The sequence below is a fragment of the Larus michahellis genome, chromosome 4, assembly GCF_964199755.1.
Source record: "Larus michahellis chromosome 4, bLarMic1.1, whole genome shotgun sequence".
NCBI lineage: Eukaryota > Metazoa > Chordata > Aves > Charadriiformes > Laridae > Larus > Larus michahellis.
The window spans coordinates 55420157-55443665 of record NC_133899.1 but is presented as its reverse complement, the minus strand read 5'-3'; the positions used below and the strand labels follow the sequence as shown (position 1 = coordinate 55443665).

Here is a 23509-nt window from a genome sequence, read left to right as displayed (position 1 = left end):
TTCATCTCATGAATGTACGTTACACAGTTTGCAGTTCCATTAAGCGGCAGACTGCACGGGAGTTTCAGCCGGGGTGTGTCAAGGATTCTTAGTCATAAACTTCATAGACCATTTTATTTGCTCAAAATAATCTCCTGGCAAGACATCTTACTTCCCTGCCCCCAAGACATTGTTTGTAATAAAAGCCTGCAAATAACTATACCAGGCAATTTCTTTTTCAGTCTCCTTCCTCAACATGGAACGGAATCTCTTCCAGTCTGTGTTCTTCCTAAAGTGTCTACTGTTACTCTGTATGTGCACATTGTGCAACAGCTGCTGCATAAAACTGCTACAGAAACTTGTGCAGAATAAGGGAATGACTAAATGCCAGTACTTTTTACTTTACAGCTCAACAGCGAAGTTCAGCATTTGCCTTATCTTGTTAATCTAAACCGAGTTCATAACACAGATAAACTGTAATACAGGGTGCTCTATCAGTTTTTGTGGAAGTAGAAAAAAGCAGCCAGCTACGTATGTTGTGATAACATGGAGAGGACTTCGGAAATAGCAAAACAGGCTTTTTATTCTATGTTTCAGTCCCTTCTAGGCTCTACATATTAAGCAATTGGCCTTTAAGAAACTCCCAGGCACATCACTTCCTAACACAAAGTTAATCTTCCTTCTCAGAAGCACTTTACTGTTTATTCGTCACTTCTCTTAGTTATTTTAAATGCATATCTTTCAAGTTGTGTAATGACAGGACAGTCCTTTTTTAATATAGTTATTCACTTTCTCTACCACATGACTGCCAGCAACACCCAGCTATGTATCGCACAGATCTTTCAATACCTTTTTCCCTGATGCTTAAAAGATATTATGCAACATGAAGTAACAACAGCATTATTAAGAGTGCTGCACTATATCCGTGATTAATTGATTGCTTCTGCCTAATTAAAAGAAGAAACGAACAGAGTAAAGGTTTGTATACGATACAGCATTTTGTTCGAATGTGGTTTCATGTTGTGGTGAAATGTGTATGTTCTGTCTTGTGTATAATCAAGTCTTGCCTGATTGTGTAATATAAAGTTAATACTGGAGACAAGAGATGCTCTGTTTGATAGGTGAACATAAACTTTAAGTCTCTTTTTTACTTCACCTAGTGATTACCTCAAGAGGAATATAAGTTCTGCAGCTGCTTGTTTACAACACACAAAAACACACTGGGACACAGGCTGCTAACGGGTGCAAATGAGCAGCTTTCATTCACTTCATGGGATCAAAGGTGCCAGTATGTAAACGTACAAACATTATGTGCTTATGCTCACCTCCACTGAGCAAAACATTTGAAAATGCATGTCCGCAAGTATGCTCTGAATTCTAATGAAAACCAAGGAAACTCTACCATGCGCTTGAATACATGCTCTAATGATTCACTGACTAGAAATACTTTACTGAGGTAGAGACTAGGTGCCTATATCTAAGGTTACCTTTGATCCACTGCTGACAAAGGAAGTACATGAAAAGCCTTTTGATAGGGAATACTAGGTTTTTTCCTCTTTATTCCTTCATAGACAAAGGAAACCCACTTGAACTCTGAAGTACAGTAAAAGTTCTTAGTTTCAGGAATAGAGTGGGGTAGTATTTTTTGCTTCATACTGCAAATTCTACTTCTTAAAAAGAAATGCTTTTTCCTTCCATGGAAAAAAGGCGTAAAAGTTATTGAATGGCTTCACTTTTTCTCTGATATTATATCTGACTAACAGTAAACAAATATGCCGCGCACCCATTATAATTCAGAAGAAATTCAGCTACAAATATCTCTGCTTATTAAGGGGTCAAGGCTCAGGTCAATAAGCTAGCTATCCATTAATCAGACATTGCAATTTCCCACACATTTTTGATATGGGAACAGGTCTGCATCTGATGCAAGAACTTCAAAGACAAAAAATATCCAATCTGATTTGTGTACACAGGCACCTTACAGACGAGATTAGCACAGGGAATACTCCTGCAAAGAAAGAACACTGATAAGCAGGGTTTCCTTGTCAAGCACATGTGAACCAACATATTTTTTAACTGTAATTTATGCAGAATGACCCTTTCATAGATGTGACAGAGATTTGCCAAACGACGATGTCCTGGATTCCACCCCAGAAGGGAAGAGTTATACCCTACATTCAAATCTGTGCCTCTCCAACAGGTATCTATCTCCTCAGGGAGCCAACCATTAGCTTCCTTACTGATTGCACAAAAAACGCCAAGAGAGGATATGACACAGAAAGTCATAAATGGTGAGATCCTTCTCATCTGACTTTAGACACTAAAAGTAAACTAGTTAGCTATTTCTTTAGGAAACACAGAGCACCTCTAGGAGGGGATTCATATCATTCTGAAATAAATGAGATCTTCTGAAGACTCTATTTAACAGAGGAATCACCTGACCAGCAAACCTGGGCAAAAAGTCTACCTTTCAGGTGGTAGGCAAAATGAATTCCGCCCAAAAAAAATGTTAAAATAATTTCATGCATCATAAAAACTTTTTAGATCTTTGCTAAATTGTAAAATGATAATAAACAAGCAAACTGTCTGTATCTTCAGTGCTGTGAAGTTGATTTTTTATATATTCATATATTTATATTCATATACTTTGTACCTTTATAAAAAGATACATTGTATATTTTTAAAGCTTTCTTCTTTCTGTGTGACTAAAACATATCAGATAAAGTGGTGTGAATTGTTTTAATACCATGCATTTCAGTAGCAACATTCCAATGTACATTGTCTGTCCTATTACCCCTAAATTACAGTTTCAGCATAGGTTATTAAGATTCCTTTTTCTATTTATGTAACTTTAAATGAAAAAATGAGGAAAAAAAAAATCTCTTTCTGTGTTCTAGGGGATAACATTATAAAGAGATGCTAGACAGAAGGTTTTACCTAGAGAAAAGTTCACTTCTATTACAGCAACATAATATTTCTTTGTGGTTTGCCCTAGCATCAAACCATACTTGAAAACACACTAATTGATTCTTTTTTTTTAAAGTTGCATATTGTTATCGCAGCAGATCTGCTGTTCTTTCTTGTACCTTACCATTATGTTTATGGACACAAAACACTCTATGATATGATAAGATATATGATGTGATATGATGTGATGTGATATGATGTGATATGATGTGATATGATGTGATATGATGTGATATGATAGCACATTCACGTTGATTTTCAGATTTCTGCTGAGAAGGAGGATATTGACCACAAGAAGGGAGCAAAATAATCTCAACTAGTATGAAGTATATGAAGTATACTATGTGAACTATATGAAGTATAGTCAGCTATTACAGAGCTCAGACAAGTTGAAGATCCAGCTCTACACTTCCTCAGTTTTTGTTTCCAACATTGGCGCTTCAGAAACCATACTCTTCTCAGTACTTTGGTCCCACCTCTCCCACTGAAAATTAATCTGTTTGTTCAAGTCAATAAAGAGTTTATAAAAAGCTCCGACATTTTTCACTGAAGGCTTTACAGAGTAAGCAAAATTATTCTGTGTACAGCAACTGCAAGAGTGACAATTAATTCTGGATATATCACCAATTAAATGAATAGTAGAAATCAATTATTCAAATTTTGAGGGTATCATGAACATATTAAATAAGTCTGAGCCAATAACTACAATGGAGTGACACCACATTTAAACTCACAGAAGTGAAACCATTACCAATGTTCTCCCAAATACTTACTGTATATCCATTGCTTTTTTCCAACTACTTTTTTTTACAGTCTCAAATGAAGCAATACTAAGAAGCTTTGGATTCGTAAGCATATTCTGCAATGAATATTCAATGAAAATAAAAAAGGACCCTGAACTCAAGAGAAAGTAAGGAAAAGGGTGTGACTCCAGGACTGAGGGCAAGAGAGTGAATGACAGACTAATCACATAAAACATCCATGCACTCCTGAGCCCTAGCTACCAGTTTTAACAGAGCTCACATTCTTGAACACATCCAAATGACAACAGGTAAATTCCACTAAAAGTGTTTCAACAAGTCAGTCATCTCTTGCCTACCAGAGCAGAGCTAAGTGTCAAATTCCAGCATCAGCTACAAGGATGTAATTTGGTATTAGCTCCACAGAAGTCAACAAAGCTAGGTTTACACACTGTGATAAGAATTTGAACCTAGAATTGTAGGACATGCTGAAATTATGGGTCAGATTTTGACCTCAATCATAGTGGTGTATTGCTACTGTAATCAGATAGTTTGAAGTTGAATCGATGTTTTAAAGACATTCTTTAAAATTTAAAGATGGGTCCAAATTACAAAATCTCACAATAGTTATCAAGCAGGAGTATTCTGATAAAAGATTACAGATTCATCCACACACCTTTGTATGAAATAAGAGATATATTTTGGACATTAATTTTCATTTTGAAGTGGATGATTCCTGCTTGCCTGCCCCAATCTCTTTGCTTCATATAAAACCACATTTGAGGTTCTCTCACTGCCTTTCAAATCTAACCTTGGCTTGACTTACTGCCACATGAAGAAAGCTTGATCATAACACCCCAGGCTCCAAGACACAAGCACCCATGCGCAGAAGCCCCTTTGGCTTTCATGAGACAACCCATCACAGAAACTCACCAGTATACAAAGGGCTTAGTGGCGGACCACTAAGAATTACAACCACCTGTCAATTAGACCTGTCCAGGGAGGATCAGTCAGTGTCTCTTTCTCTCTCTTTCTCTTGCTTTTATTTTTTTTTCCCAGAGGGGCTCTCATCATCACCATCATCTCTCTTCTCTCTCAGTTTTTTGAGACACTTGATGTTTTTCTTCTATGACTCATTAGACAATAAAGAGGCCTACTTCAGATCGTATACTCTATCTCTTAAATTAAAAAGGACAGACAATCATTTTGACTTTACCCTAATATACACAATTCTGAAGCTATCTCATTCTTTGGGTCAAGAATTTCCCAAGGCATTTCCTGGGATAATCTGTAGAGCGGTAATGCCTCCTCATACATTAGGCAGTCCGACTGCCTGATTTGTTTTACACGGTTCAGTTTAGAGTCCAACTCAGTGACTGTGCAGGGTTGCCAAGCTCACTCCAATTTTCCCTCACCACACACGCAATCGCCTGACGAGATCCTTCTCGTTCACTGACATTCAGCTTTCCACAGGAGCACAAGCCAAGCACACAAAAGCTGGGGAATGCAGAGGAATTAACCATTTTTGGAATTCGTTTACTTCAAAGCCGTTTCACACACTCAAGTCACTTTTGGTCGTACAGAGTATGACATGACGTAGAGAACCTGCCTTTTTAACCTTTAAAAGCTTTCCTCTTACCTGAAATACGAATTACGTGGGGAATTCTTGGCTGAAGTAGTGTTAGTCATTTTGTTCATGAAACAAAGTCACTACAGGAGATTCTCAGCTGCAGGACAGCATTAGTCACTTCATTCCTTAAGTGAAGTCGTTAACTCGAGGGTCATCCCCACGCACCCTTCTCCAGTGACAAGGACAAGTGGAGAGGGAAGGGGAAGGCGCCAGGCTCCCCGGTTCCTCCGGCTGCCTTCCTCCCCCGGCCATCGCTCCCCTCTTCCCTCAGGCCACTCAGCCCGCGTCCTTCCTGAGGGTGGGCAGGAAGACCCAACGAGCCTTCACGTTATTGCCACTTTTGTGGACCCAATGCCCTGTGTGCCGTGTATTACAAAGAGCGAGCAGGAAGAGATGCTTTTCATTAAGTGAACTGAGTTAATTAAGTGAAGATTGCTCTCATGAAGTCACTCAAGACAGCCGGAGGTAACGGTGTTGAGGCACATCTCGGCTCCGCGCCCGGCCGGGCCACCGGCAGACACCTGCGACGGGCTGCGGCCCTCCCTGGCGTGTCCGGGGGGTACGGCCGGCTGGCGGACACGGTCAGGCCCGGGCACCCTTCCCCTCAGTGCGGGGCTAGGGCGGGTGCGAGCGGCCGGCAGCCGAGGGTCCGGAGGCCAGGGCTGTGAGGCCGGGCGGGCAGCGGAACAGGCGGGGGACGGGTGCCAAACGCGGTTCGCCGCAGCTTCGGGGGACGAGGGGGACCCCGAGGGCCCTGCTGCTGGCGGGGAAGGCGTCAGGGCGCCGCGGGGCCGATGAGCGGCGGCCAGGCCCTGAAGGGAGCTCGCGGGACAGGCCCTGAAGGGAGCTCGCGGGACAGGCCCTGAAGGGAGCTCGCGCGGCGCCCCCTAGCGGTGCGGCCGGGCGCGGCACCTCCCCTCAGGAGCGGCGCGGCGACCGCCCGCTCCCCCGGCCGGCGGGGCACGACGACGGCGGCGGCGGCGGCGGCGGCGGCGGCGGCGGCGGTCCCGGTCCCGCCCCCCGCCCCGGCCCCCGTGGAAAGTTGTCTCTGGCCGCCGAGCCGCCCGGCGCCCGCCTCCCGTTTCCTGCCCCGCCGCCGCTGATTGGCCCGCCGCGCCCCGAGGAATGCGAGCCACCCGTTAAAGGCGCGCGCGGCGCCCGGCGCCCGCAGTGCCCCGGCAGCGCCGCTCCACACCGTCGACCGGGACCCGCCACCGCCGCTCGCACTCCCTCCCACGCCGGGACAGTCGAGGGCTGCCCCAGGATATTACCCGCCGGTGCCCGAAGGTGCGGGAGGCCGGCGCTGCCCGCCCGGATCGCTCTCCCCGGAGGTAAGTGCTGAAGCGGCGGCCGCCGCGCTGGCTGCCCCCTCCCAGGCCACCTGCCCTGTCCCCGCCGCGCAGCCCTCCTGCCCCCGGGGAGCCCTCAGGAGCCGCTGGTGGCGGGACGGTCGGTCCTGGGTGCGACGGCAGCGCTGTGACCTTCTTCCTTGTGACTGTCCCCAGGCTGGCGCTGAGACGGACCTTTGCCATGGGGCCAACGGCTGCTGTCTTCCTCCTCCTCGTGCTCAGCACCGCGGAGGCCAAGCGCACCGCAGGTAAGACCAACTCTGTCCTGGGGAGCCGGCAGGTTTGGTACTGTGAGTGGCTGGGGAAAGGCAAAAATTAAAAAAAAACAAAGACACTTCAGGGTGTTTGTGTTGGCAGCTGAAACTGTCTTCGGTGGTGAAGGGCTGCAAAGCTGTTGATGGACAAAAACTTTTTAACGTGAGCATCAGCTAGAGCAGGGAACTTTCCCTGGTGTGGAATTTGTGTAACGTTCAGAAATAGAAGTGCAGAGTCTCCAGAGGTTGTCCACCTCTGCGTTGGGCAGAGGAAAAGGGGAACGTGATCTAGGAACTTGCTGGAGAAGGAGTGGGGCAGTGGGCTGCTGTTGTGGCGCTACAGAGAAGCGGTTGCGGTGCTTGCTGTCACCCTGCAGGACGGAGCAAACTCACTTCGCTGTGTCCTAGCACAGGAATATCGCAGTCGGGGCTTCTGCTGTCTGTTTCTCCTCGGCTAGAGCCTAATGAGGTGCCAGAACGGCTGCTACCTTTGTGTGTCAGTCAGCGGGTACCTGGCGCTCCTGCGCTGACTGGCTCCTGTACAAGAATGCACATGTACTGCCACACAGCAGCTCCTGGTGGGACTGCCGTACCGTCAGAGCGACTGTCTGCGCTCTGATGTGAGGCAGTGTACCTTGTGTGATATGCGCCGCCAGCCAATATGTTAAGCAATCCTGGGAGGTATGCACCTGCTCAGCCTCTTCTTGTCCCTTGCTCATGATGCTTGTTCTGATCTCTCTGCAGAGTCCAGGAGTGACGATAACAGCGTCTTTGATCTCTTTGAACTCATCGGCTTCAATCGCAAGGGAGCTGGGCGCCGGGCCCCCGGGGTATACCTGGTGAAGGGACCGGAATCCTCCAGCCCTGCTTACCGCATTGAAGATGCCAGTCGCATCCCTGCTGTCCCTGACTCCAAGTTCCAAGACTTACTAGATGCCATCCATGCTGAGAAGGGCTTCATCCTCCTGGCCACTCTCCGGCAAGCCAAGAAGAGTAGAGGCACACTGCTGTCCGTGGAACAGAAAGATGGCTCTGGTCATGTCTTCAGTCTAGTATCGAATGGCAAGGCAGGCACCCTGGACCTGAGCCTTTCTGGTGATGGCAAGCAGCAGTTAGTGTCGGTGGAGGATGCCTTGCTAGCTACAGGACACTGGAAGAATATCACCCTGTTTGTGCAGGAGGACCGGGCTCAGCTCTATGTAGGGTGCGAGAAAATGGAGAATGCTGAACTGGACATCCCCATCCAGAACATCTTCAGTAGGGACCTGGCCAGCAGTGCCAGGCTCCGTATCGCCAAAGGGGGAGTCAATGACAACTTCCAGGTAAGAATTTCACTTACATTTTTGCCTAGTATTTTCAGTCATCTGCCTTGAAGGTGCATTAGCTACTCAACCAGCCTAAATAGCTACAAAGACACAGGTAACATGGAGAAAGGGTTCCGCCACTGACTAGTTTGTGTCCATCTGATATGGACCACCTCTAAATCTACTAAACTTTAATAATGGAATTTGAAGGGTGAAGCATTAGATTTGCAGGGATAGAACTTTCTGCATCAATAAGAAGGCACTGAAGCTAGTTGTAGCTTCATTGCTCAGGTTCTTATACAAGATTCAGAAATTCATGGGTTCCTTCCTGCCTGGAGAGTTGCCAGATCCTTGTGGTCAAGGCTGAGAATGTTAGGAAGCAGGGCTTGTTATCACTAAGAAGAATAAAGTAACATATTTCACTTTGCTATCTGTCTGTCATGAAATTACTCATAATGATCTTATGTGACCGTAAGCGCCTACAGGCTCTCTTCATGCAAGTTGTACTTCTTTCCCTCGCAGTCACTGCAAGTAGCTGTAATTCTTCCTCTGTCCACAGGGACTGCTGCAGAATGTGCGGTTTGTGTTTGGAACAACTCTGGAAACTATCCTGAGGAACAAAGGCTGCTCCAGCTGTAAGTTTGCAATCTGCTGAATCCAATGACCTATTAAAAATAAGATTCCTCGTTACCTTAGAAAGACAAGTTGAAACAGAACTCAGAAGTATGCTGACATGCAAATCCACATTGCATGAGAAATAAGATTACATTTCTGCAGGCACCCTAATGAATCTGGTGGCAGCTGTTTAGCAGGTGTTACCCTGGAATGATAAATGCACATGGTAAAAAATGCATTTATGTGTGTTTTTGTCTCTTAGCCACTAGTGCAATCATTACTTTGGACAACCCCATCAATGGTTCCAGCCCAGCTATCCGCACTAATTACATTGGCCATAAAACAAAGGACATCCAAGCAGTCTGTGGTTTTTCCTGTGATGAACTAACAAATATGTTTGTGGAACTGCAAGGGCTCCGGTCCATGGTTACAACACTTCAAGACAGAGTTCGCAAAGTGGTGAGTGTTGGTTAAATTCATGGCACCTTTCATTAACTGGCACTTAGTGAATGAATTATAACCTGCCCTTTGAGAGCCTGTATAAACAGTAATAACTTTACTCCATGACTTCTGTGGAAAAGGGTGTTTTCTGTATTAACTTACTAATACCTTCTCTCTGCTTCTCTCCCCTGCCCCTCCTCCCTTTCCACCTCCCCTTAAGACTGAAGAAAATGAACTGATTGCCAAAGTGGTCCAGATCACTCCTGGAGTATGCATTCACAATGGCATCTTGCACAAAAATAAAGAGGAGTGGACTATTGACAGCTGCACTGAATGTACCTGCCAGGTAAGATTCCCTACATTCATAAATCCTCTGTATATAAATTCATGAGTTGAAATTAACAGGATTTTCTAAATGACATTCTTTGTTAGAAAGAGTGAATCCTACACAGAACTGGGCATATGACAGTAGCCAGAGAATTATTCAGTTCATTTCATCCTACTAGATCTCTGGTATAAATGCAGCTTTCATACAGTGTTACAACAGCAGTAATCCAGAAAATGATACAAAATATCACTCTGATACAGCTGTTAGCACACTTAATTCCTGAATTTGAGGGATGCCTGTATTCTTTACATGGGTCCATGAGTAAACTAAAAGTCGTCATCATCAGTGGAATAAATCTATAGTACTATCAGCTTTGCCCCCTGGAATAGTTTAGATCCACCTTCTGTCCCCACTGAACCTCCTGATGGCTTAGTAGGAAAAGACATTCCAGTACTCGTTAAGGCTCTTAACAAATTTACAGGGTTTTTATTCATCTAACAAATGCTTCTAGCTGTGTCCTATTAGCTGTTACAGATTATAAGGAACAGCAATCCCTTACAGATTTCAGTTTAGCTGTTTAAATCCCAGGATCACCTGGCAAGATGTTTATGCTTTGTGTTCCGCTTCTGTGGAATGTTGTAAAAGTACACCAAAATAGACAGTTTCAGAGTTTCTTTAAACTCATTGCTTGCTGCCTTTAACTCTAAATATACCTTAGCAAAAGCATCTCGGAGCACCAGTCTACTAAAGAGTGGGTTAACTAGCCTGCCTCTGTTTAGAAACTAAAGGCTGAGTATTTGTACATGTGCAATTCGAGGCATCTCACAAAGTTCTGCGTCTGCTTCTACAGGTCTGCGTCTTTTGTCTTGTAGTCAGCAAATGATACTGTGACTTCTGCATTTGCCTCTTTCATACCAACCCTCTTACTCAATGTCAGCTGTTATTGTCTTAATGCGGTCACTTGCTTGGGGAGATTAAAATAGGAATCATGAGAGCATTCTTCTGACCAAGCAGTTACCTTCTAGAGACAAAACTATGGGCTGCCCTTTAGTTCTCATTGAGATTGGAGGTGGGTGTTCTTACCCTGCCTGCTTGGCTTAAAGATCAAAGACTTTTAAGTACAAGTTATAGATTTCATGGCTCTTGAGCAGAGTCCACTGAACTTATTTTATCTCTACCATATAATCAGCTTAAATCCATATTAACTGAAAAGAAAGTTGGCTTCTCCCTCATTCTTGTTTCATTCCTTTGAAGCCTGACCTTGTACTTTGGATATCACGTGATAGTCTTTTACTTTAGCTGGCATCTGGTAGCTACTCTCGATCAACTTCTGCAAAACCAAAATACTTCCCCTCTTGACTGAAAAATGAGTAAGAATGGGAATGAGATGAAGTTTGACTAAAATTACCTGGGAGTACCCTTGGGTTGTATTAGCTCTAAATACAAGGGTCTGTGCTTTAGAAGTGCTATTGAGTCTTTAAGTGCTGCAGAAAAGATTTCTTTATCATTTAACCAGACTCCAGACATCATTTATATTCCGCTTGCTTATTGCAATTCTCACAATTCTTTATAGAACTCTGCCACTATATGCCGGAAAGTGTCCTGTCCTCTCATGCCTTGTTCCAATGCCACTGTGCCTGATGGAGAGTGCTGCCCCCGATGCTGGCGTAAGTACTTAATACCTTCACACTTCTATACAGTTGGCTTCATCCAGCTAGACACATGCTGCTCTAAACTATATCACAACTGGATATAACCTTGCACCACTGGAGTAAGGTTAGCCTGATGCCTCTTTGAGGTTAATCACTTAGGTGATGCATGTGAGCACTGCAACTTTTGAGTTCATGGCCTTTATCTTTATTGTACAAGAAAGGAAGATGCAGGTGGCTTTTGAGGACAGTTGTATCCTTTTCTTTCTTTTTTTTTTTTTGTGGAGAGAGGGGTGGGAGAAAAGGCTATTGAAAAACACATACCTGGAGTCATATTCAGAGCTGTAACGGAACTGCATCCCTCTGCAGCTAGCGACTACGCAGATGATGGATGGTCTCCTTGGTCTGAATGGACTTCATGTTCTGTGACCTGTGGGAATGGGATTCAACAGAGAGGGCGATCCTGTGACAGTCTCAATAACCGCTGTGAAGGGTCTTCTGTACAGACTCGGACCTGCCACCTTCAGGAGTGCGATAAGAGGTGTAAGTACTTAATCTACTCACACTGGTAATAAAACACAGGCCATTTTCATTGGCTTAATGTTAACAGTAAAGATTACAGCGTAGCTCTGTCACTGGGGTGGAGCACTGGCTTCTAGCTTTAAGGACTTCCATCAATAAGGTAAAGGGGAGCAGATTGTTAATGCAGTAAATAGGCATGTTTGGGCACTGCTCCCAGGACAAAATTTGAGGCCAGTTTAGGTCTGCGACTTCTCTAGTGACAAAACAACTTGATTTGTGACAGTGCTGAGACTACCAAATATATATGGAGTCTCTGGTACTGTTCTGGTACTAGCTATGTCCTAGGTGCTGTGCAGCTGAAATCTGTTCTCCAGAAACTCTATTACTAATAGACATCTCTCTCCTGTAGTTAAACAGGATGGTGGCTGGAGTCACTGGTCACCATGGTCATCGTGCTCTGTCACTTGTGGCACGGGCATCATCACTAGAATTCGTCTGTGCAACTCTCCAGTACCGCAGCTGAATGGCAAACCTTGTGAGGGTGAGGCAAGAGAAAACAAATCCTGCCAGAAAGATCCTTGCCCAAGTAAGTGTGTCCAGGTGGTAACTACTGTTCTGTAGCTTAAACAGTGAACTTCCTGAGTAGCTGCTATATAATCTATTTCTAGTAATGTTCTCTCTTTAACCTTAGAGGTGGGCTAGGTAAAACCTCACAGGTTAATTTCAGCTGAAACTACACTGTTTTCTGTGGCTCTTCCATTAACTCTATCCATTCCTTCTGTTATTTATGTCTGAACAATGTCTGAAGTGCTCTCACTACAAAAGTAATAGTCCTTAGGAAGGTAGAAACTAGTTGTAGCACCAAATTTAAAGCCATACATGTCTTCTAACTTCTGTCTCCCTTTAGTTAATGGCAACTGGGGACCATGGTCTCCATGGGATGCTTGCACAGTGACATGTGGAGGAGGACTTCAAAAACGTAGCCGTCTCTGCAATAACCCTGAGCCTCAGTATGGTGGGAAGACATGCGTAGGTGAAGCTAGAGGGACTCAGGTCTGCAACAAACAGGACTGTCCAATTGGTGAGTATCTGTTGTCCTGTCCCATAAACATCTGAAGGTTGTGGACAATCTTGCAAATACTGATTAAAAATATTTGACATATGTCTGTAAAACACAACTGCTATGCAATTTTAAACTGGCATATTGGCCAAATACAGTATTGTAGTAGCATGGTAAGCATCTCTCATCTTAACACTTCCTTATTTGTTTTTTTCAGATGGGTGTCTGTCCAATCCCTGCTTTGCAGGGACTACGTGTACCAGCTCCCCTGATGGTTCCTGGAAGTGTGGTGCCTGTCCTGCTGGCTACCATGGTGATGGTGTCCACTGCCAAGATATTGATGAGGTAAGAAGACTACAGTTTGCTTCTTGAAAGGGAGTGGAAGAAAATGGGAAGGGAGAATAAAATCCCAGCATTTCATAATGCTAACCCCTGTTCTCATCTATCTCAAACTCTTGTATTTCAGTGCAAAGAGGTTCCTGATGCCTGCTTTGTCTTCAACGGAGTGCACAGGTGTGAGAATACTGAACCTGGGTACAACTGTCTGCCTTGTCCACCGCGTTTCACTGGGACACAGCCATTCGGTCGCAGTGTTGAGGATGCCATGGCTAACAAACAGGTATTGTCAACTTGAGAACTGTTCTGGGTTATGAAATCTCATAAAGTTTCTAAACAACAGAAAGCACCTATGCGTTTCAGGGAAGGACTTTGTACATTTAATAAAACACCATCCTCTGTGACTCAGAACAGGAGGAGCATTAAGCAGTTTCTATTGGAGTTCAAAATGAGTTTTAAAAATCACTGTCCTCTTCCATGGGGGGTTCAGATGTTACACATAATTTTAGGGGAGTAATTTAATCAGTATTCGCTTACTTTCGTGCTTGGTTTCACTTGAAAATAAATAAGGTTTAAACAAGAAAAAATAATAATTAGTGCTAAGACTGCTACTGGATTTGGGGAGTGGAAGGAAGTAATGTATGAGGTTTTTCTCTTTTTTTTTTCCGATTGAAGGATCTCTGATCAAAACAAGCATGTATTGTCCATGTTTTATTTCAAACTCTGGGAGAAAAGGAGGGATAAAAATATGTTTCCAGTGGATTTAATTTCTGTGTGGTCTTCTAGGTCTGCAAGCCACGTAATCCATGCACAGATGGAACACATGACTGCAACAAGAATGCCAAATGCAACTACCTTGGCCACTTCAGTGACCCCATGTATCGTTGTGAATGTAAACCAGGCTATGCTGGCAACGGCATAATCTGCGGAGAAGATACTGACTTGGATGGATGGCCAAATGAGAACCTTGTTTGTGTTGCCAATGCCACTTACCACTGTAAAAAAGTAAGTTTATCCTGTTTTTCCATCTACCATAATAACAACCTGTCTATCTGAAAAATATACAAAATATGTTAGAGGCTTGCTTTATACCTCAAACCTGTCTAGTTAGAGCTATTAAACTATCCTCTCTGCAAATAAAACTGGTAAAATATCCCTCTGTGTAGGGATACCATTGTCAAGGTATTGCTAGGAGGCTCTTGCTGTTGCTCTAGATATTCCTGCAATATGGGGAAAAATTGAAGCCTAACACAATTATAAATGTTTGTTATAAATGTTCTAGGAAGAATCTAGTTCAGGCTATACCTGTATCAGCTTTGCTCTGACAGATATCCATTTTCAGGGGAAGAAAAAGAGGGTGAGATTCTCAAAAGTGGCCAAATCTTTGTTTTAAAAATTATTTGAGTTATGGCTTTCTAAGACTTATCCTCACAGTAATGACTAGCTATAACTGAGAGAACTACAGTAAGATTACACCTACCTGATTGAGCTGCTGTTATTTTGCCTAATGATTAGATGTTACCTGCTAAAATCAATATTGTAATCACACCAGGAGTAAACACATCTGTGTGCTTTGTCCTTATCTAGGATAATTGCCCTAATCTGCCCAACTCTGGGCAGGAAGACTACGATAAGGATGGGATTGGTGATGCCTGTGACAATGATGACGATGATGATGGTATTCCTGATGACCGGGTAAGACACCACAAAAGAACCGCCTTTGAGAATGTAGCTCTCCCATTCCCCTTCCTAAGGCTGGGGTCTAGCTTCTGACCTTAATCTTAAAAGGGGACCATAGGAAATTGCTGGCACTGACAACTATCCTAGAAACCTTTAGATATGCATAACTATGCAGGCAAACTTTCTGCAGCTGGTTGAGCTTTGGAAGTGAATCTTCATCTTTATTCAGCTGTTCCTACACTCATGCAGGCAGTGGGGTGTTTTGAGATAGAAGCATTCCAGTTTTAACTGTTTCCCTGCCTTTCATTTCTCCTTTCATATAGTGGTAAAAGCATACGCAGAATCTGGTTTAAGCTTTACTTTGACTCTTTTTAAAGCTTGACTTCTTTCTCGCTCTTGCAGGACAACTGCCCGTTCATCTACAACCCACAGCAGTATGACTATGACAGGGATGATGTTGGTGACCGGTGTGATAACTGCCCCTACAATCACAACCCTGATCAAACTGACACTGACAACAATGGAGAAGGAGATGCCTGTGCAGTGGATATTGATGGAGATGGTAGGTGGCTTCTAATCAGGCCTTTAGATGGTTTTCCAATCACAAATTGATCAAATGTACCACGAATTTCCTACCAGAACTTCATCCCTGAATACCCAAAAGTTCTGCTTTAGTGGTCTCAGGATATAAAGACTACTGAAGTAACAATTATAGCTAATGGAAATTCACTTTGAAATATACACGTTTTGGCACAGTTAAATTCTAGCTCTGCTGGCACAGGCAGTAGGAACAGAAGCGTGTGGCAGAGCTAGTGATGAGTCAAGTTTCAGAGCTTTCAAATGCTGCTCAAAATGCTTTCAGAAATTTATTAAGTGTGTGCTGGCTTTATACAGTCCTTTGCAGCATTTAAACGTTTGACTTTCATTCATGAACTCTCCTTAATTTTGTAGGGGTCCTTAATGAAAGGGACAACTGCCAATATGTCTACAATGTAGACCAGAGGGATACAGACTTGGATGGTGTGGGAGATCAGTGTGATAACTGTCCACTGGAACACAATCCTGACCAGGTAAGGGATTTGCATTATATAAATAGAAGGCTGATAGTATAAAAAGGTAGTATGCTATGTAGTTTAGAAAACATTTGAACAAGTTACAGCTTTAATTTGACTTGTCACAAATCATTCTTATTAATTTGCCAAATGGTGCCTGTATCAAATAACATGCCCTCACAGTTCAAACAGGTGCTAGGTATTTTCTGAAAAGTAACTCTAGTGAAGATCTCTGAGACTACTGCATGTACTTGCCTCCTAAACATTTCTTAGGTTTGTCAGTTGTGGAGATTCTCATAGTAAGGATATGAAATTCCTGGGAGCACTGTACGTAACCTAGGTAGGTAGAAGTACCCACCTAGCCTGTAGTGCTGTCTTCACTTAAACACAAAGTTGTTCTTTGACCTTTGTCCTTAAGGCTGAAACAGCTGCATTTTGAAATATAACTTTTCTAACAGTAAGTTGAAGGCAGCACACGTTACTTTTCTCTTAAGGAAAAGGCATATTCTGACACTTAAAACCTGTGGGGGAATCCAGCCTCTCACAACTTACTGGTTCAAAAACATTTGAAGGCAGAAGTAGATACAGCCTTGTACTTGACAGGATGGCACAGGCTTTAAGTTTAATAGCTTCAGGGACATAATCAGAATGTCCGAAGGGCTAGAAAAGCTGTTGCAAATCAGTGGAATCCAGTGTAGTGTGGTCATAGAGCCTAAAAGCAGTGTTACTTGAAGGATTTTAACAGATAATATAGAATTTCTTAGTCTTTGTCACTTGCTTCACTACTTCCCCACCTTAGGGTGGAAAGTGCCTGAAGATTCTTTCTACTTTCTTCTCCATGACTTACAGGCAACGTTTCTTTTAGCACTTTGAGATCTTAATATAAGTCTAAACGTTTTTCAGACACTTTTCTAATCAAGTTCTAGAAGTGGAGATATTAGATTTCAGTGGCAGAATGAGTGGCTATTCAAACTGTGTGGTATGCCTTCTGCCTACGCTAATACCAAGGTCATCCACCAGTAGTGACAAGACTACTAGACTAAACCTTGAGGCAACTTCAGGATGCCTGGATTCTCCTTTTATTTCAGAAGGTGACTAAGCAAATGACTGACTAAAATATGGGATCAGCAAGCCCAGCAGTTCATGCAGTCTTTGACCACTTAAGGGAATAACCATCTTGACTGATGAGTCAGGGAGCATGGAGAGCATTATCGGCTTTTATGATAAAGAAAATTATGACATGGTGTGAAAGCTGTAAAACCAAGACTTGGTAGACTATATTTTAATGTTACAGTCTCTACTGGGTAGGTACAGAGTAGCATTATCCTTATCTGACCCTTGGAACCAGGGAGGTGCCAGTGGAGGTGGGAAGTAAAGTACCCTGTGTCTGGTATGGCAGACTAGTGACAGAAGAGTCACATGGCAGAAGGGAGAAGAGAAGCTGATGACCACACTGCTTTCTGCTGCTGTGGATTCAAATTAAAACCAGGGCAATGAAAGCAGCCCAAAAGCAGTTAGCATGGCCAGCTGTAAGAGTGTATTAATCCTAATGCCTCACTACATCCATCTTGGCTCTTGCTAAAGCAAGCAGAAATCCCAATTAATTCTAGCTGTTCAGACTCCTATTTCAGCCTCTTTTTAAGTGGCTTTTTTAAATGTTCTTTATTTTTTCCCTTACTTAGGAAGACACTGATTCTGACCGCATAGGTGATCAGTGCGACAATAACCAGGACATAGATGAAGATGGCCATCAAAATAATCTTGATAACTGCCCCTATGTGCCCAATGCCAATCAAGCTGACCATGACAAGGATGGAAAAGGTGATGCCTGTGACCATGATGATGACAATGATGGTATCCCTGATGACAAAGACAACTGCAGATTGGTTGCCAACCCAGATCAAGCTGATTCTGATGGTAAGATGGCCAGTAACATTCTAAGAGTATCTTCCAATAGCTTGATGCCTTTTTTTTTTTTTACATTATTTATGGTTGGACAAAACCTACAAGTAATAAAAAGATAGAATGTCTATACTGTTCTTATAGTGCTCCTCAGGAGTAAAGTGCAATGTGAAAATGGCCACATACACAACTTATTCCTAAATCACTATCAGGCTGGAGCAAAGGGGCATTTATACAGTAGCTGTTGTGGTTTCTGTAGTGTGTCTGCTGGCAGCACCTGCGCAGTCACATCTGCAATTAAGATTTCAAATTCAAGTTGTAAGACTTGGAAGCAAACAATGGTGATACAGTGGTGAAATTACTTGTGTCCTGTAGGTGATGGACGTGGAGATGCTTGCAAAGATGACTTTGACCATGACAATGTGCCAGACATAGATGATATCTGCCCTGAAAATGTGGACATTAGTGAGACTGATTTCAGAAGATTTCAGATGATTCCCCTGGATCCCAAAGGAACATCCCAAAATGATCCAAACTGGGTGGTTCGTCACCAGGGTAAAGAACTGGTTCAGACAGTTAACTGTGACCCTGGCCTTGCAGTTGGTAAGAGACAATTTTAACTCTAACAGGCATTACACTGTTGTTAGTTTTTGGTTTGGGGGAGTGGGCAGGGAAGGGAGAATCTGAGAAACTATTAAGGAATTGTTTAAGAATCACAAAAGAGCAATGCCTAAAACTTTCTCCCTTAATACCCCCATAGGTTTTGATGAATTCAATGCTGTGGACTTCAGTGGCACCTTCTTCATCAATACAGAAAGGGATGATGATTATGCTGGCTTTGTATTTGGCTACCAATCTAGTAGTCGTTTCTATGTTGTCATGTGGAAGCAGATCACCCAGTCTTACTGGGACTCCACACCAACTAAAGCTCAAGGCTACTCGGGTCTCTCCATCAAAGTTGTGAATTCCACCACTGGCCCGGGAGAACACCTTCGTAATGCTCTGTGGCACACAGGAAACACTCCTGGCCAGGTAAGAGTGGCACTCTGATAACCTGCTCTTCTGCACTGTAAGGCAGGCTGTTAGAGACTTACAGGGGGTCTGCACATGCTGATCAGTATGGCATAGTCTTCTTGGCAAAGACCAATAACTCTGTAATTACTCCAAACCATTCAAAATACTGTACAAAACTAACAGGATTGTATGCTGCAGACAAGCTTTCCCGCAGCAGTGAATCAATTGTTTCTGGAATTGTGGTGTAGCTTCCTATTTACATATTTAAAAGTAAATTCAAATGCAGTTGATTTCAAAAGACCCCGTTACAGAGCCTAATGACTTACTTTAAGTCTGTACTAGTCATAATGATGATGCTCAAGGCACCTGCATGTCAAAATAATGGCTGTGTTATCTCAGGCCTTTGGTTAATAAAAAAATATTGTTTCCTAGGTGAGAACTCTGTGGCATGACCCTCGTCACATAGGCTGGAAAGACTTCACTGCATACAGATGGCGCCTTAGCCACAGACCAAAGACCGGTTACATCAGGTGAGCATCATCCTTTTATCTTAAGTAATTATCACAAGGAAAGTGGATGTCTGTAAAGATAAACCTAACAGAAGCTTGTCAAAGATGAGTGACATGTTGTCTCTTCGTAGGGTTGTAATGTATGAAGGGAAGAAAATCATGGCAGACTCAGGACCCATTTATGATAAAACCTATGCTGGTGGTCGGCTAGGATTATTTGTCTTCTCTCAAGAAATGGTGTTCTTCTCAGATCTTAAATATGAATGCAGAGGTAAGGGAGATATTGTATTTAAGAGATCCCATATAAATGAAACAGTTCAAGAAAGCTGCTCTCAAGAAAAATAGAAAGGATCAATGAAGAAACAGAAGCTAAGAGAAAAAGTGATCTTTCTTGATAAACTCTTCACAGTTAAAATTTTAAATGCATAAAATTTAAGTGTATTTCTATCCTGTTATTTCAAAGTATCAGGAAACCATGTTAAGGTGCATTTCGTATCTGGAACTTGGATCTCCTTTAAAATCCTGACTAGAATGAATCAACACAGCTGACAAAGTCCAAGGTGAAAATGCAAAATAATGACTTTAGCGAGCAAGAGAGTAGTGTCTGACATGCAAAAAACTGATTTGCTTAGAAGCAAGCAAAGTAGAAGGTTGTCCATATACTGTACTCTGCAGTTCAGTGGAGATAAGGTCATATGACTAGTTCCAGGTGCCCCAGTCGTCTTAAATTGTGTCTTCATTATATACTGGTTACACAGACTAGATTCTAAAGTCTAACTCAAGAAAGTACCTAAGCACTTTCAGTTTTCTTTACCAATATGCTCTTTACAAATGTCTCTAGGGATTAATGTCTTAGACATAATCATGCATAATACACAGAAATGTTTAAATATCTTATTTTTTCTTTTTCACAGATCCATAATCACAAGGTTACTGGATCCAGAGACTATTTAAAAATGCTGGTATTGCACCTTCTGAAACGTTTAGCCTTACAAATCCTGGGACCATTATATTATTCCTTCCTTTCTTCTTTCTGCGTAAATGTGGACTCAAAACACATGACCTGCCTCAAGAGAATGCTTTTGAGAGAATGAAAGTGAGAACATACTTGGTATCTGACCTCTGCTGAAGTGGAAGGAAACAAATGTGTCTTGCAAATGAGAATTGTCTTCACTGAACAAGCACACTTCTTTCAGTAGGAAAGACATTTGTTTGCTGTTTATCACAGTGCAGTGTCACTGCCTCTCTAACTGGAGGTCCCATGGAGTAGCATTTTGTAAAAAGAACATCTTTGGATGTGCTGTGGACTACTTAAACTGAAGACCTTTCATTGTGTGGGGAAAAGGGTTTTTGGGTGGGAGGGTGAACTCTAAGTCTTTTCTTAATGGGGGAGAGGAATTTTTTTAATGAGGGTTGCGCTACCTTGGTTTACATCTGTTTAACTTGCAGAAATTACTATCGTTCTATATGTCATATCTTTCAGATGAAAACACAGCCTTTTACTCTATTTGTGGTGAGCTAGATCAGCTGTTCTATTACACAGGACAAAACAGAGATCCTAAAACTGATTTCCATGGTGGGAAAGGGAAAGAAGATAAAAACTGGCACACTGGATCACACCAGCTTTGGGAGAACTGGGATTTGCAATTAGATTCTGTTTGTTCCTGATTAGATGCAGATCTTTCTTACCTTTAAACGTTTTCTTTCAGATACGGTGCCAGAAAGCACCGCCATCTCAGCTAGCACTGTGCTGTCCTTCAGGAAACCAGCATGTGCTTCACTCTCTATGGTTAAAAAGGCACAAAAACAATAGTAATGAAAACATTCCTTTTCTACATGCCATAGACGCTTTAAACCCCTCGCTTCTTTGGAGGGGAGGGGAAGGGGCCTGTAGATAAAATGCTGAAATTGTAAAATATTTATTTTTACATATCCTTGATGTTATAATGACTGAGGGATTATTGATTAAAACAACAAGAAATGCGTCAAGACTATCCACCTAATCATTGTTACAAGTCTTCATGACTGTAAGATTGTAAATACAGATTATTTATTAACTCTGTTCTATATTGCAACTAGAGGGGTTTTAGTTGAGGAAAAACTCTTGTCTGGAGCAGATAATGGTGATGTATTTGTTACAAAGAGCAACTTTTCCCATAAGGCTTTGAGGCACAGGGAAAAGTGGCAGGGTGGGGATTGGGATGTTTGTTTTTCTCAGTCTGAGCTCAGTGTTGGCTTTTCCTTCCTTTGTGCAAGGCAGGCTGTAGCCTGGCAGGCACCTGTTCCCCAGAGCTAGAACTCAAGTCCCTTCAGATGGTAGCCATTCCTGTCTCCCATGCATAGCGCTAGAGACGAGGGAATGCCGTTTAACATCTTAGTGGTTATTACGTGCTGGGAAGTGTCTGCAGCACTTTACCACTGGTCAGTGGGGCTGACGCGAAACCAGAATACCTGCCCTGAGGAGCTTGCAGAGAGGGGCACAATGTCTGCAATCAGTAACTGTTCGAATGGGCTCTTTGTGCCACTGCACACTAATTATTGTAACTTGCAATGTGCAGCTGCAAAAGGAATCCTTCACAGACCAGACAGAATTTCAGGAGCTCCTTGCAAACGAGGGAGAGGGCTTGATGTACACTAACAGAAGACTGTTTTCCCCAACAGAAGGGGCAGCATCCTTATACCTATAACATTTCCTTGTCTTTTCAAAAAAAGGAGAAGAAATGAACACAGTGAAAGTTTTACGTACAAATATTACCTCATTGTTGTGTGACTGAGAAAAACCTTTGGATTAAGCAGAGTTCAAATGTCTAATAAACTTTAAAGCTACTGTAGTACTAAAGTTAATGCTGTACATAGTCAAAATTTCTTTGCAGAAAATGTATTCCCAGTAAGGAAATGGCATTGGAAAAAAAACAAAAAAAACAAATGTCAAATACGATTTCTAATGTTGTGTTATATTTTTTTTCTGTCATCTTGTATACCGTTGCTTGTATTTTTATAAATTATTTTTCTCATTGCCCTTGTAATAGTTAATCACATAATTGTGTAGATACGCTATTTAAATAATTTATCATGAAATGCTACCTGTAGAGTTAGTATTTCTATTTTTATAAAATGTTTGCACACTGAACTGAAGATTTGTTTTTGCTTCCCTCTTCCCGATGTTTTTGCTAGCATAATTTTCTAAGGACATGCTTTTTTGTAAACATTTTTAACCATTTTCCATTTTAAAGTTGTGTAAGTTGTACAATAAAGCTTCTTACATACAAAGAACAATAAACCAACAAGGACATTTATATTTACACCTTCGCCCTCTTAGTTTTATTCATGTTTTGTGATACTTCTGTGGATCGCTGATATGCTAATGCATTGCTTTTTTATTCCTGTCAAATTGGGCTTCAAAATATCTCTACAATCTTTACATTAAAACTGTGACAAGAGGGGATGCACCTGTGCTTTCACCCCTGGTCCAACAGCTTGTCCCCCTGAAGGCACTTCTGCAGTTAGCAGGGACAGCTGGCACACTTGATTCTGAAGGCTTCTGCTCAGTGTCGACACAGCCACGCTGCCCTTGGTGAAGCCACTCTTGTACACTAACAGGCTCCTCTTTGAGGGATTTCAGGCCTACCACCTATTTCTTTCTTTCACATGAAGAGGCAGCAGGATGACAATCTGCAGGGGCAGATGAGTATCTGTTAATATCTCTTCTAGCCTGAGACTGCCTGTGTAATCCAAAAGCTGGTGATGTGGCATTCTATCAACTGCTGCAACACGCTGCTAAAAATACGAGCAGTTAATACTAGTTGCTCAGTCTTTAATTACAGCAGCAGTTTGTCTCATGAGCCCCTTAGCAAAGTCAGGTGCTGCGTTAGGAGCACTAGATATCCACAAGAAGTGTATTTAGGGGTTTCTGCGGGTATGCAAGATTAAGTTTTACATCTCCTTTTCCTGAGGATGAAGAGTCTTGATCTATGAAGTTTTTTTCCCTATTTTTCTGTCACTAAACTTTTGAGGACAGTCCTGTATATTTCATTTTATCCCACTGAGAAGAGGGAGAAAAAAGACAAAGAACTCCTGACCTGTTGCTTCCAAAATATGAGTGGCTGCTGAATTTCTGCCCTCGCCAGCTACAGGATTGTCTGCTTCACTTGTCTGGCGTGAGATGTGGCAGTCTTTCG

At 42.6% G+C, this 23509-nt stretch overlaps 1 protein-coding gene across 1 annotated transcript; it reads left to right on the top strand.

The window, feature by feature from the left end:
• Positions 1–6489: 6489 nt before the first annotated feature.
• THBS1 (thrombospondin 1) lies at positions 6490–22635 on the top strand. Its single transcript, XM_074584972.1, has 22 exons — positions 6490–6647; positions 6822–6913; positions 7664–8241; positions 8783–8858; positions 9101–9297; positions 9500–9625; positions 11181–11274; positions 11626–11799; positions 12188–12364; positions 12686–12859; positions 13056–13183; positions 13305–13457; positions 13961–14179; positions 14762–14869; positions 15257–15416; positions 15806–15924; positions 17589–17823; positions 18184–18411; positions 18569–18840; positions 19255–19352; positions 19463–19602; positions 20246–22635. Exons 2-22 carry the CDS (start codon positions 6847–6849, stop codon positions 20251–20253), a joined length of 3531 nt encoding a protein of 1176 aa, XP_074441073.1. The 5' UTR covers positions 6490–6647; positions 6822–6846; the 3' UTR covers positions 20254–22635.
• Positions 22636–23509: the final 874 nt, after the last annotated feature.

Coding starts and splice junctions, on each gene's coding strand:
- THBS1 (XM_074584972.1), top strand. CDS start 6,847: ATGGGGCCAACGGCTGCTGTCTTCCTCCTCCTCGTGCTCAGCACCGCG. Junction 8,859..9,100: donor GAACAAAGGCTGCTCCAGCT/GTAAGTTTGCAA, acceptor TTTGTCTCTTAG/CCACTAGTGCAATCATTACT. Junction 14,180..14,761: donor CCACTTACCACTGTAAAAAA/GTAAGTTTATCC, acceptor GTCCTTATCTAG/GATAATTGCCCTAATCTGCC.